Genomic DNA, 14,711 nt, shown 5'->3' on the forward strand with positions numbered 1-14,711 from the left:
AAAAGAAAAAATTATAGAAGTACAAGAAACACATAAATTGAGCAATAACTTAGCATAGGTAATTTTTCAAATTAGAAAAGTACTTGGAATTATATTTGTAAAAGAGTGATAGGCTCGCTGTTGTGCAAATTGTAACAATTGATCTCGACCAAGGTAGTCCAAAAAAAAGAGTAAATGGTGTATGCAAGTGAACAAAAGCTAGTCTAGGCAAATGCAAAAGGAGTGTGCCCAAAAATTGAGGCCATGTATAAAAACAGGAAAGTGAATGGATAAGCTCATTCTTGTGGTGTACAATCTTGAGAGCTCTCTTTTTACTTCTTACATGCATGAGAGAGAGAGAGAGAGAGAGAGAGAGAGAGAGAGAGAGAGAGAGAGAGAGAGAGAGAGAGAGAGAGAGAGAGAGAGAGAGAGAGAGAGAGAGAGAGAGAGAGAGAGAGAGAGAGAGAGAGAGAGGATATGTTGGAGAAGCTCTTGCTTCTTCTTCTTCTTCTTCTTCGTCTTCTTCTTGGATTTTACACAGTGATTGATGCAAAGAAGGTGGAGCTCACTTGAGACACATTGCAAGGATTGTGGAGCCATCAATGAGCCATTCACAGGTATACTACGAGTAAATCGATGAGTTTGCTACTATATTTATTTGGAGAGTTTGCAATAGTTAGATGAGAGGTAGCCATAGTGGCATTGTTTGAAATGCTTGAAACAATAAGTGGTTTGTAAGAATGGTGGTCTAGCTCGTAAGAGAGACAACAACCATTAAGGAAGAATTATCTAATGGAACAAAGAATATCCAGTTACTAACTAGCTAGACATAATTTTTACATGGAATATCTAGGTATATTGCTACCATTTTGATAGGATTCTAACTAGTATTCCTACTGAGTTTAATGAGAAAGGAGACATTATTCGAGTGAAGCATCCCCTATCCTAGTTTGATTTTGATTACCATAGGTACAAATAATTGATTTACATGGCGTGACGTATTGATGAAGCTAATTTTTATACTCCATATTTCAATAGAGCTTCTCGAGGGCCATCTAGGCATGCTAGTATTGATGTGGTCATACAAGAGCCTCGATGTCAAGTTATTATGAAGTTTGGTGCCTCCTTGGTGCTCATTTGGGTGTTGGTTTCATTAACAACATGTTAGAATATAGGGCCTTACTGATGGGGCTTAACATTGCTAAATGTAGAGGCATCTATTATTTATTAGTGAAAGGGGTCTCATAGTTGGTAACCAATCAATTGAATGGGACTTATAGTATTTGTGATCCCATTCTTCATGTGTGCTATCATGTGACCCTTGCCATGCCATATTTGAGCTAATAAACTCTCAATTGATTCCTTAGTAATTAAACCACTATTTTGACTCCCTAGCTAAGTATATTTTTGCTAAAGATGTCTTCTTTAATTGTAATCCAAAGATTATTTTACCCTTATTCGATGAGATTAGACACCTGGACTACTTTGGGGCTTACTAGTTGAAATGGCTCTTTTTGGTTGTTGATTGTTAGTATGGATCATGAGTCAAGTGGCTGTTGACCATCTTCCTATCCTATCATGGGTGCATAGGATTGCTCATCAATATATTCTTTGGACACCCCTTTTTTTTGTTTATGTAGAGGGGTTTTGGTCAGTAATCTATTACATTTACCGTAAGGGCCTAAGCAACCCATCCCTTGGTTTAGTGTTGTGCATTACAAGGGTATTTCTTGGCATTTTATCATTTATGCTATGTTGTTTTGACATATCTTATTAGGCTAAGAGGGTCATTTTGTTTCCTCTTTGAGTGTAGGTGCTTTGTACTTACATGTTCTTGTTGAGTTATGTTATGTAGGTTCTTTGGTTTGCATTTAAAAAGGTGTTTAAGTGATGTGACATGGATCCTTTTGAGTACCATGTGTCTCTATCACCTTGCCTTTGTTTGTGTGTTGTTTAGATAATACGGTGAGAGCTAGGGATTTGATGTGGTGTTACATATAGATCTGATGCTAAGACTTGGAGTTAGATTTGAGAAGCCTTTTTAGGAGGGATTTGATGTGGTATTACATATGGATCTATTGCTTTCCCTTTTCTGAGGGTGGTCATAAGCCAAAAGGGAGTGTCATTCTAGCTAGCCCTAATATGTAATGGGAGTTATAATTCCTTCAATAAGGTAGCTAGCCTAGGTATGTGTTTCTAGTTGGGTTTTATCATGATAAAGTCCCATATTAGTGAGGCATTGGTTTTTGGGAAAATTTCCCATGAGCTTAATGAAGTGAATGATTCCATCTTTTAAAAACAAAAAGAAATATAAAGCTAGAAGATCCTTGTCATCATGCGAGGGCTTGGCAAGTTTCTAGGTTCGAATTCTAGGCCCACCCTCCTTGGGATGAGGCTTAATTGTGGGGTACAAAAAAGGAAGTAAAATCTATATTTCACCTTGCGAGATCATGGTAGGTTCCTAGGTGCAAGTGAGGCTCGAGGTTGATGCCTTGGTCTACTTGGGAAATGTTAAAGAAAATGAAACTATGACAAGCCATCCCCAATAAATTATAAATTAAGTACCGATGGACTAAAAGAAATATATCAGAGTAAATAAGTGGACTTTTAACATTTTCTCTTTTTGCACCAAAGAGTCCTAAGCAGCAAGGAGCTAGTCTAGGGTCTCCCCTAGTGTAAGTGCATCTTATTTGGGGATGGGATGGTTCATAGGTGCCTATTAGGATAGTCTAGGATATCCTTTACTTTGATCTAGGATTATCTAATGGGGAGGGAGTTATGACATGTTACCCCCTTAGGTGACTATCATTATTGGTTTCTAAGTCCTAGCTATGATCCGTGTGCATGGGGCCTTGTAAGAATTGCCATGTCATTATCCTATTAAAAAAAGGGGACCCATGGATAATTATATCTATTGTATCTTAAAACTATATCATATAGTAGATCATTGGGATTTGATAAATTGGGAGTTTATGTGCTCAAATTATGTCATCTTTACTAAAGAATAATCTCAAAAGCTTCATAATGGTAGCCTCATCCTCATTTATCCTCATGGAATATGCCTTAGAATCCCAAAGAGCTTAAAAGGCCCAAAAGTCAGTCTAAATCTCCTAATTTGTTATAAGTTATTTTGAGAGTGCCAAGCTCACTCTTGTGTAAATTGATTTATCTTTTACATTTCTACTAGTTGTTTTCTCCTATGTGGTGTTTGTTTTGGCATATTGCATTTGTATACTTAACAAGTTGGGTTGACCCATCCAACGGTTGTGAATGAGCAAAATTTAATGAGTACACTTGAAGCATTTTTTATGAGATTTTAAAACTTTTTTAAAACTCAGTTGGGGTATAAAATGAAGAAAGGAGACACAAAGCTAACATATCCACAAATGTGTAAAAGGTTCAATCCATGAAGCATTTTAAGTTGAAAGCAAGCAAGAGTACTAGGCAAAATCATGGAAAGTCATGGAATGCCCGAATAATTATTTCATGCCAAGACAATGCATTTGGAGCCAAAATTTGTATCAAATGACCTTTAGTTTGGGCGGAAAAGGGAGATAGTATTTAGAACCATTTTGTGGGAAAATTCAAAGGGGCATGTCCTAGCCATAGCTAACAATCTTCTTGACATATCTTAACACTTCTTACTACATATAGGTGTGACTTATACTTGACCTTATAAACCACTTGCAGCTAATTAATTTCTTGCCATAATGTAACTATACTAGATCTCAAGTCTTATTCTTGGTCAAAACATCCATTTCTTCATCCATTGCATCCTTCCAATCTTTGCTTTCAACTACTTCTTCAAAGCAAGTAGACTCTACATGTTGCACATAAGATACCATGTAAGCATAATGCATCTTCATAAAGCCATTGTATGCCAACTTGTCTAGTGGAAGCTTTACTCTTTCTAATCTTCTCAATTGAGATGCACTAGATGATATCTCAACTATTCTTACATGTGGTGATACATACTTGTGGTACATATTTTTATGCACTTTTTATGCATGGAGTTCTAACATGAGGTCTCATAATCCATAAACACATCTTCTGAAATCTCATCCATAGACTTCTTTCCTTATGATGTTTCTACCTCTCTTGTGCACTCCTCAACCTGCCACTCTATTGACTTTAACTCCTACTGCTTTCTTCATGGTCTTGAGGACCAATGCAACTAAGGAGAAAGTGATTGTGTACATCTTGGCACTGAGGTATTAGAGTTGAGGGGGGTATATCAAAGAGTGAATTGGAGGTTTTAAAAACCCAATAGATAGACATTGATGATGTTGAAGGTGCAAGCTAAAAGCATATGCTAGTGGACATGTGGGACTTTTATCTCAATGCCCAATTGAGCCCTAAACTTTTTAAATTATCGATTTTGAAAATAAATGTCCATTGAAAAGTTTTACTTCTAAAATGCAACCAAATATTTTTAAACATAAGTCGATGTATCCCATAGGATACCATAATTGTAGTGCTATGGCATTTGAACAATGTATTTATAGGTTTTAGTACACATGAACAAATGTCCTTTTTCATTATTAGTAAAGATTAGATATGTGCTGAGAGAGAGAGAGAGAAAGAGAGCATAAACAATTCTTAGACAACTAGCCCTTTCTTATCACTTACCCAACAATTGCCTTGCGATGATTCTTACCTTAAACCCCCCTCTTGTACACATGCTAGGTCAACTTTAACATTCAAATTCCTCCAAATATAGCCTTGGAGATAAATCTTTGGGTAGGGCTAAGAACATCAAATTAAAAGGGGGGGGTATACATAAACATCATATACAATGCTCCCCTTCCAATGTTCCTCCAATCTGGCCACTCCCATAAGATATCACCCCTTATTTTACAATGACTACTGGGCTCCCCCTAACTATGGAGCTAAGATATATAATAAATGAGTCACTTAAACAATTATGCTCTAAGACTAATCGAATGTTTTGAGTCAAAACTATATGATTTATGTACATAGACAATTTACAACATTTAAATAAAAGAACAAAAAAGACATTGACTTCAAGTTTTGAAAAGTAATACTTTTGCATTCAAGTGACAACCGCCTATATGCACAAAGTACAAAATGTCTTTCCAAAAGCTCAAATCAATTGAAAGGTCTTTTGAACATAAATGAAAGATAACACTTTATGATTTAAACCAACTTGGGGAATATGGAAATTTTCCATAAGTTTAGGACATGTGGTCAAATATTTGGATTTGTCATAATTTGAACACTATAACTCCTAATCAAGCACTCTATAGCTCAATAGTTTCCATTTTTGAAGCTCTTTCCAATGATAGGTTACATCAAATGGTTTTGAGAAACTTATAGACATGTTATTCGAGTGCCACATTTTTAGTATTCAAAAAATAAAAATTGGGAGATTCCAAAACTCACTAATATTGTGTTGGCAAGAGTTTCTAGAGTTTTGTCATAAGCTCATCAAACTTAAGATCAATTGTCCAACTTAATGTGACTATGCTTGTTATCATGGTGAACATGGCTCTAACATGTTAGCACTTGACCACCAAGGATGCACCACGAGAGTCATTATATCCACATTAGCAAGTTCAACTAGAGATGTGACATAAACAAGTACATTTGAAGCTTTTCTAGCAACAGTTCAGGGGTTGAAATCAGAAAAGTTGGAAGGTTCACCACTTGAAATCCATTGCATGAAGATGAAAATCATATTGTCTAATCTAGATGACCTTTTCTGAACCAAACTCACTAGAAAGAACAGGTTGATGATGAAAGCTTTAGTTTCTGTGAAAAGCTATGCAATTAGAGAGATCCCAGATTGCAAAAAGCAAGAGGCAAGAAAAGTTAATGAAAGCAATTGATCTGATTGAGCGAATGTTCAAGATGGCAAAACACAAACTACTTGAACAGAAGCACATCCCAAGTCTGCTGCTTTCTCCCAAAGCTGCAAAACAACCTTCAATGGCTTGAAGCTCTCTCCAGCCGCCGTTGTCAGAATACAAAGCTGGGCGTACAGTTGGTCACTCTGTTACATTACAGCTGTCCATCCTGTGGCATGAGTAAGGAGGTTAAAAAGCTTACAATAAGGTCATTCACTTGCTCTGGGAACTGCTCCTGCATGAAATGTGTGCCTTCCTCAATGTAGACTGTTTTCAATTGAGGTAAAAGGCTTGGATCAACCAAGGAGGACCCTCTTCTTGCAGTGCCATAATCATGATTTCCAATCACAAGGAGCAAGGGAGCTGGAATGATGAAATCTTGTCTACTCCCAAGTTTATCCAAGATGCTGCAAAGCTCAAATACCGAATGTATACAGGATCATTTAATCTTTTCATTTGGGAAATATTTATCATGCTCCTTAACAAACAAAAGGTTCAAGTAGCATGCTACATGGTGTTAAATTGTGGTTTATTATAAAAAACCTGGCAACCTGTCATAAGCACCTGTGACAGTACCAATCAGGCACATGTGAATACATTGCAATTTTGACCTACCTTGATGTGGCTAATGCATCAGCAGTGCCTGCTATTGCCTTTTCTCAAAGGAATTAAAAGGTGACAGTTAAGCTGATATATTGGTTTGTAAGCTTTATCCCAAACATATGGCACATGACAAAAACTCTGCATACCCAGGGAAAGCCAATGAATTAGGTCTTTTTCCTTATTCATACCTCTGCCAGCACCTATACGGGACTTGCATGGGGTACTTGAAGGTGGACTTCTCGTAGAGCTCTGCATAAACCTTGAGATCATCTTCTGTCATCCACTCAGGCAAAGGATCAAGAGGCTTGACCAAATCCAATGTCTGCTCATTCTCAGATGCTATTGGCATCTCACTTTTACTGAACAAAATATAGATCCTCCTGATGACAGTGGCCACATCAAATCTACCAAAATCAGCTTCTGGGACGCCTGGTTTCTGTTGAGTCATAAATTTAACCATTAAGCAAAAGGCATTAGATTGGAAATCCACGATATGATGAGTTTCTGAACTCCAACTGCACATACCGCCCATCTGCTCACATAATGCCCTGCAGGCAGCTTCTGTGTTGCGAGTACAGTCAGTGTAGCAGGTTTTATAAAAGGTGTTCCCAGAATCACAAGTCCATTTATGCGCTCTGGGTGTGCATATCCCAGACAATAAGCCACAAATGCCCCCCAGTCTTTGGCAACAACAAACACCTGCTTTGAGACAGATGATCACCATCCTTGAGGTCAGACATGAATCTTACAGCAGCATTTTCCGATTACCAACATGAAAGATGAATTTCAATGTGAGGGGCTCTGTGAGTGGCACTCCCACCTTCCAGCTTATCACTCTCATTTCAGCTGATATATCTACAGGTATCAGGACACTACGTCTTGAATTCAAAAGACCAAATGAATCTCAAATCAGGTAGCATGATGATGTAGATGCCATTAAGGCCATGAGGCGGAGTCTCTTCTTCCACCAAACACACATGCAAGGCATCTCTAATAGACATTGAGGGTGCACATCCCAAGTGTGTCCGTGTCAATTTACAAGAAGTTTTAGACACTTTCCCATTAAACCAGATTAATCATAATACACCCATCCTTACCTTGTCTTCTCCAATGGCATCTAAGAGGCCCAGAACATCATCAACCGCATCCAACCAATCATTCTTTGCAGGATCAGTGTTCTGTGTGAGGCCATAACCCCGGAGGTCAGGCGCAATTGCATGGAAACCTGCATCAGCGAGGGCGAGTATCTGATGCCTCCAGGAGTACCATATCTCTGGAAAACCATGTAGAAAGAGAACAGCAGGACCTGCAGAGGAAACACAATTTTCCACCTCATTTTGGAGAACTTCAGATCAGACATTTCTCAGAGATTTCTGAATAAAAAGCTTTGTTGTAGAGAATTTCTGATAGAAAGCTTCAGACAGAACCATTGTTGTTCCTTGTTAAAGGATTCTGATAAAAATTTCTCAAAGAAAGGTTCAGATAGAAGCAATTTATGTTCTTTTTCAAAGGGTTCTGATCAAGACTTCTGACAGGAGGCTTCAGATCGAAGCATTTTTTGTTCCTTTCTGAAGAATTCTGATAAGATGCTTCACTCCTCCTTGCTTCTGAGAGTCGGCTTAAGCTTTAATGGCAGAGCTTGAGAGGGATTTTGACCTGTGCCCAATTCTGCAATGTGCATGTTGATGCCATTGGTAGCAACAAATCGATGATTGATCCTGTCCATGCCTCTGTACAAAATAAATCAGCCCCCCGAAAAAAACCTGGAATTATCCTATTTTCAGTTTGCAGACACCTTGGTGATATAAAGACAAAACCAAGGGCACACTTGATGATGAGGAGTTGCCAAGAAGTGATAGTAAAGGTAGGGGTGATTGGAAGTGTTTGAAGAGGCTTAAGTAAGTAGCCAATGATATAAGTCTCCAAGTTGTTGTAAATTCTTTAAAAGGGTTTGACAAACTTTGATTAAGAAAAACAAAATCAATACTCTTAGAGTTGCTAGTTGTATTTCATTTTGACAAGCCACGTCTTTCTCAACCTTAGAAGAAATTTCTTGTTCATGAAAGTAATGAATCTATTTTGTTAGCTTTATTGTTGGAGACGGCATTAGTTATTGCTAGAGGGAAGATTGCCTTAAATAGTTCTGCTCTACGCATCAAGGCACATTTGCTAGGGCACAATCTCAAGGGGATGAATTGCTTAGATGGTTCTTCCTTGGGTAGAAAGTTGACAGAGACGTTTGTCCTTTTCGAGTGCAATAGACCCTCTTGTGAACATAGGTAATTCCACTAGTAGACGATTCTCTAATATACACATCACTTAGGTGCTCGTGCACTATCCCTTGAACTTTTATTTTATGATGAACCATTGCTTAGTAATTTAGACTAGCTGGCTTCTATGTTGCGCAGTTTTGCTTACTTGCAAAGCTCATGAGGCTTTGCCTTGTTTGCTTTGCATTTTTGTGAGCAAAGAGAAGGAACTGTGCCATCTCACGCTCGCTCCCCTTTGCTCACAAAAGCATACTAGCGTGCTTTGCACACAATTAACAATACACCCCATTAGCTGAAGTGAATATCCCATTGATGTGAGGAGAATATTTGTTGAGATTCTTCAAATGCAATCATGCATGTATGAATTGACAACATATATCTTTATACATTCAACGTATCTATGTAACTTGCATAAATATAATGAAAGCTTATCATTCTTCAAAGATTGAACATACTAAATGAGATGTTGAAGGAGTGCATACTATTTAAATAGTTTTATTTGAGCCAATACAAATTCTTTTTCCATGGTTATTTTAGAAAGACATTTAAAGAGAGAGAGAGAGAGAGAGAGAGAGAGAGAGAGAGAGAGAGAGAGAGAGAGAGGATTTCAAGGTGAATGAGAGATTTTAGGGGGAGAGGGGGGGAGAGAGAGATAGAGAGAGAGAGAGATCCTAACCTTGAAGTGTCATCTCAAATACCGTAATCTTGCATCCCCTCCTAAAACTCTAATTGATGTGTCATCCCAAATACTATAATCTTGCATCCCCTCCTAACACACACACACACACACACACACACACACACACACACAAGCTCTATGTACCATGCTTACTAAATCCAACTTCAAAATCTCCATCTTTTGGCATGAGCTTGAGTACTCTCAATCCAAAAATCTTATAGTAGACAAAACACACACACACACACACACACACATTCTCTCTCTCTCTCTCTCTCTCTCTCTCTCTCTCTCTCAAAGCCCTTGTAAGCCCCTTCTTACTTTAGTGGCACCTTATGGATGGTTTGTCAATACTACTACAATGATGTGTATTATCCTAGCCCATGATTTGCATGCCTAGCTCCTACTTACATTAATGTATGATGACTCTATAAATCCTTTTTGTTTCATTATTATCTTTCTATTCCTCAAACACATACACAAATACACATACACAAAACTTTTGTAACAAAGCTTGATACCCACACGAGTACTATCCCTGAATGTATCTATTGTACAACTTAAAACCAAAATGGATATTATGAGTAGTCATTAGCAAGCTGACTACATAACTATATTCCCAAGTCATGTAGCCTAGCTAGTCTACAATTTCAATGTGAAAGCCTCTCTCTCTCTCTCTCTCTCTCTCTCTCTCTCTCTCTCTCTCTCTCTCTCTCTCTCTCTCTCTCTCTCTCTCTCATGATTTCAAAAACCTCCAATTAAATGTCATTATCTTGTCATGATTTTAATGCTTCTTCCCTAAGATTCACATATTCACATATTAAAAATACTTTTTGATGTTGTGAAGATGTAAAATTTAAATGTTGTAATATATCTCAAAATGAAAAACTTAAGTTCAAGTAAGGATAAATAGTTCAAGGAAATATTTGGAAACCTCAAGCTTTGATGGCATGGATCAATTAGCATTTGATTATTCAAGTTAGCATTCAAAACTTTAAAAAAACTACTCTCTCAATTAAATTGCTTGTAAATAGATGCAATTGAGAATGTATTTAACATGTTAATAAATAGTTACCACTAAAAGATTACATGGATCCTCTAACAAAGAAGCGCACCAAGTTAAACATTTTGTGCTACCTATATTCATGGGGTTTGAATGGACATTTGAACTTATAGCATATCAACATTTAGAATTAAAGCCATTTAAACAATAGCAATGGCCCATAACATGATGAATGTCTTCCTCACTCTCTCTACATAGTGTATTTTGCTCATAAGCACTTGATAGGTGACACCACCAACGTAAGGTCTTTTGAAGAGTGACAGAGAGACATGGACCATGTTGAATGCCTCATCTACATCTCATCTTCCATGGGATTAATCAAACATTGCATGAAATTCTTACATGTGCAAGCTAGGAAATGCTTCCATGGGATTGATGAAGCATTAAGTAAGCTTTTAGAAAGGAAGACACTAATGCAATAAAGTCAATTAGCTAATAGAAGACATGCTCGTGCTTGCTAGTAGATTGCAAGAGAGGTTGGGGTATTCTAGTTGCACCAACAATGCTGGCATAATGCATGGATTTTTTTGGCTCAATTCTAGACATTATAGAGTATCGATATCATGCGTAGGTTGTTCTAGTTAGGAGCAATATCGATATTGCAGATGTATTTCTTTTAGCTGAAAACCAATGCCTACTTTTCTTTGAGTAAATAATCACTGCCTTATTTTATAGGGAAACATGATTGCCTTCTCATAGTAGAAATAAGATACTTGAAGTAAAATTCCAATAATCTTCATAAATCATTGCTATGAGTAGGACATTGCCTAAAATCCTATTGTTTCTTCCTAAACAATACCAATATTTCTTCAAATATTTCAAAATAAAGTTTCCCATTTAGGGACTCAAATTCTTGCATTTTCTAGCATGATATGCTCACCTTAACATGTGAAATCCTTCATTATGACAAAAACTTGTAGACACTAAAGAACAATTGTCTTTTTAGTGTTTTCTCATAGTTCTTCATGCTATTTGTTTAATAAAGTTATAAAGTTCAATTGATCATTTCATGCTTTTTCTCAATAGTTGACATTTTACCTTGCAAAAAAATCAACAAATTATGGTTGTTAACATTCCTCAATACAAATCCCATAACACATCCAAATACAATAGATGGACTAGAAAGGAGATAGGAGGACAAAAGGCAGCACTTGGAGCCTTTGCATGAGTAGTTAACACAAAAATTTGAGTGGAGGTTGAAGACCAAAAGAGAATGGCAAAGGAGTGATGGAAGAGGTAAGCATGCTAGACTTCTTGAGGAGTGCACATATGGAACACTCTTGTATGATATGCATAGATGCATATATATATATATATATATATGTACATATATATATATATATGTACATATATATATATATATGTATATATATGTATATATGTATATATATATACATTACATATATACATATATATATATATGTACATATATATATACATATATACATACATGTACATATATATATATATATATATATATATATATATATATATATATATATATATATATATACATATATACATACATATACATATATATATATATATATATATATATATATATATATATATATATATATATATATACATATATACATACATATACATATATATATATATATATATATCTCCCTCCCCTTTGAGGCCTCTCGAGAAGCACTAATAAAAGTTTGTTATGTAATGTTGAGATGGAGAAGCTTGCATGTAAGTGTGCACACATGAAGCAACCACTCAATTTTCTCTAATTAAGCCCTCACAAAAGCATCAAAATAATCTATCATTTCTAATTAAGATTGGTTACTTGTGGTGAACCTCCCATGAGAGCACTCTCATCAACCTTTCAACCATGTGTGGCTCATGCATCTAGGCTCTTCCAGTTTGAGCTACAACTCAATCCCCCACACATGCTCTATGAGCTAGATTGTGGTCTTCTACTCTTCGAAGGCATTGGCCATGACAATGAGGGGCATATCGGAGTAGATGTTGTCCAAGGTAGAGTTCCATCTAGCATTTTTTATGAACCCACCCAACACCATGTGGGTGAGAACCTTGAGCTGAGGTGTCCAATTGATGATTATACCCTACCCCTTGGTGCATTCCAGAAACCCCTTTGGGAGCAATCTTGTTGATGAGGCTAGAGAGGCCCTACTCGTGTCTCCTGACGCAAATGAAGTATCTTGTGCTAGCTTCGAGGCCAAGAGCAAGCTCATGCATGCCTCATATGTGCACAAAGGCTAGGCTACCAAATGAGACATATAAGATAGAGGAAGATAGTTGCAGTGAAGCCATTGGAAACATGCTTGATTTTCTTGAAGTAGAGAAGGGAGCTCTAATTGGCTGGAGGCGGATGGTGCAGATTATTGAGAGGCAGAGATGAGGGGTGGAGGAAGAAGCTGACCGATTCTAGAGCTAGCACGTTGGCAACCCTCAACCTAGGAACTCATTGGGGGGGAGAGAGAGAGAGAGAGAGAGAGAGAGAGAGAGAGAGAGAGAGAGAGAGAGAGAGAGAGAGAGAGAGAGAGAGAGAGAGAGAGCACTCGTGTGCACCTACAAAAACTAGGATAAGCCCACGATGGCATTGGTGTTGAGGATAAGCTAGCATAGGCTTGTCAATCGGCCTATTACTATGGTTTGGGGAGGGCAAGGAGGTGGGCTGATGAGCCAATCATAATTCAGGAGCCTTAGAGTAAACTACTATTAAATTTAAACTTGTAGAAAGGTTTAGAAGAGGAGAGAGTTGCTTCTAGAAGTAATGGTATCCCACAAGGCAGCAAGAACTGTTGCCAATCTTCATAGAGGTTATTTTTGCTCTTGAGAGGCATTAGTCATCAAGCAACTTCATTTTGAGACTCCAAGTCCTTCATAGATCAAGATATAGATCATAGAAAAATCAATCTATTCTCTTATCTGGTTTTGATAGACCCAAGTAGAGCCTCTACCTTATGGCCCCAGCTTGAGCCCCTTGCTTAAACCCTCACTTGCAACAAGAAGTAGGCCCCCTACTTCTAAGAGACAAGCTGCTCCCTTGCGTGAGCAAGCATGTGCTTGCATACATCAAAACCTTTTTCAACCATCCAAAACCAAGCTAATTTTCTCTAATCCCAACTAGTAATGGTGTTCAAAATCAATACCAAAATGGGATGTTGCCATCCCAAATTGAGCCTCAATGGCTCAAACACCTTCTTGACTTAGATCTAGATCTTGGTAATGAGAATAGTACCTCTATCAATGTGTAGGCAGCCAAGCATTAACGTGCAAGAAACAAGCATCAATGCGGAAGAAGAAGCTCAAATCCTTGACCTTTGCAACAAAGCTTCACTTATTGTGCTCCTTACTCCAAGTACAAGCTCCCATGAGCATCAAATGCTGCTCTAATACCAATTGTTTGAGAGGGAAGCAATGGTGGATGTGAGGTAGAAGCTATGGAGTGCAAGAGGGTTGAGAGAGAGATCACATGAAAGTTATGTGGGGACAAAATAAATGGTACCCTTATTCTTTCTTTTTTTTACTTGTATATGATTGTATAGTGTGTATGTGTAGAAAGGGTTTACTCAACACATTTCTTACCTCTCTAGACACTATGTGAGGGATTGCTCTACAAAGGTAGAAGTAGAAAGAAGATGGAGAATGAGGGCAAGGAGGGATTAGGGCAATGAAGAACCTATCATCACCTTGGTTAGAGCAAAAGAAAATATGTACAATCCCATTGTTATTTTTACCATCGACTACAAGCTAATGCAACCCATGGATTGTTAACCATGAGGTTGGTGGTTTGCCCTACATACCAAGGCGAGGATGATTCCAAGTGTCATGGCTTCTAATCATTCTCCCCTAGAATTGGTCTTCAAAATGATTATTCCCTCATCTTCAAATCATGATATGTTGTCATATCTCTTCAATACTTCCTTTCTCCAAGACCATAAATAGGTGAAGTAAGTTTGGGAGCATGTAGGTCAAAGGCAAGCTAACCCCTTCCTTAGATTGGAAGTTTTCATCTTTGAGTTGACAAGATTAGCAAATAAGTATAGCAAAGATAATTGTTTACTCATAGGAAGAGATATGGTTGGTGCTTCTAGATTTGGAGAATGGAATTTTTCCTTTTTTCTTATGTTTCTCTTAATGGGCATATTCATATGTGGTTCTTACAAGATATAGTTTAAGAAATATATAGAGTTGAAAGTCTCAAGGTGCCATTGAAGGGAAAGTGGCTAATTGATGGATATGACCCCTTTTTTTATTTTCCAACTCTTTGA

At 37.4% G+C, this 14,711-nt stretch overlaps 1 protein-coding gene across 1 annotated transcript; it reads right to left on the reverse strand.

Annotated features, from left to right (window-relative positions):
- Positions 1–5,811: 5,811 nt before the first annotated feature.
- On the reverse strand, positions 5,812–8,341 carry LOC148025750 (epoxide hydrolase 2-like). Its single transcript, XM_087692985.1, has 5 exons — positions 8,106–8,341; positions 7,547–7,755; positions 6,975–7,148; positions 6,638–6,885; positions 5,812–6,253 (listed from the first exon to the last, which is right to left on the reverse strand). Exons 1-5 carry the CDS (start codon positions 8,173–8,175, stop codon positions 6,001–6,003), a joined length of 954 nt encoding a protein of 317 aa, XP_087549111.1. The 5' UTR covers positions 8,176–8,341; the 3' UTR covers positions 5,812–6,000.
- Positions 8,342–14,711: the final 6,370 nt, after the last annotated feature.

Source organism: Lygodium microphyllum, chromosome 14 (genome assembly GCF_053477565.2).
Source record: "Lygodium microphyllum isolate KBCC chromosome 14, Lygodium_microphyllum_v1.1.10, whole genome shotgun sequence".
In the NCBI taxonomy this organism is placed as follows: domain Eukaryota; kingdom Viridiplantae; phylum Streptophyta; class Polypodiopsida; order Schizaeales; family Lygodiaceae; genus Lygodium; species Lygodium microphyllum.

Coding starts and splice junctions, on each gene's coding strand:
- LOC148025750 (XM_087692985.1), bottom strand. CDS start 8,175: ATGGACAGGATCAATCATCGATTTGTTGCTACCAATGGCATCAACATG. Junction 7,756..8,105: donor CATTGCAGAATTGGGCACAG/GTCAAAATCCCT, acceptor TTTCCTCTGCAG/GTCCTGCTGTTCTCTTTCTA. Junction 6,886..6,974: donor ATTATGTGAGCAGATGGGCG/GTATGTGCAGTT, acceptor ATGACTCAACAG/AAACCAGGCGTCCCAGAAGC.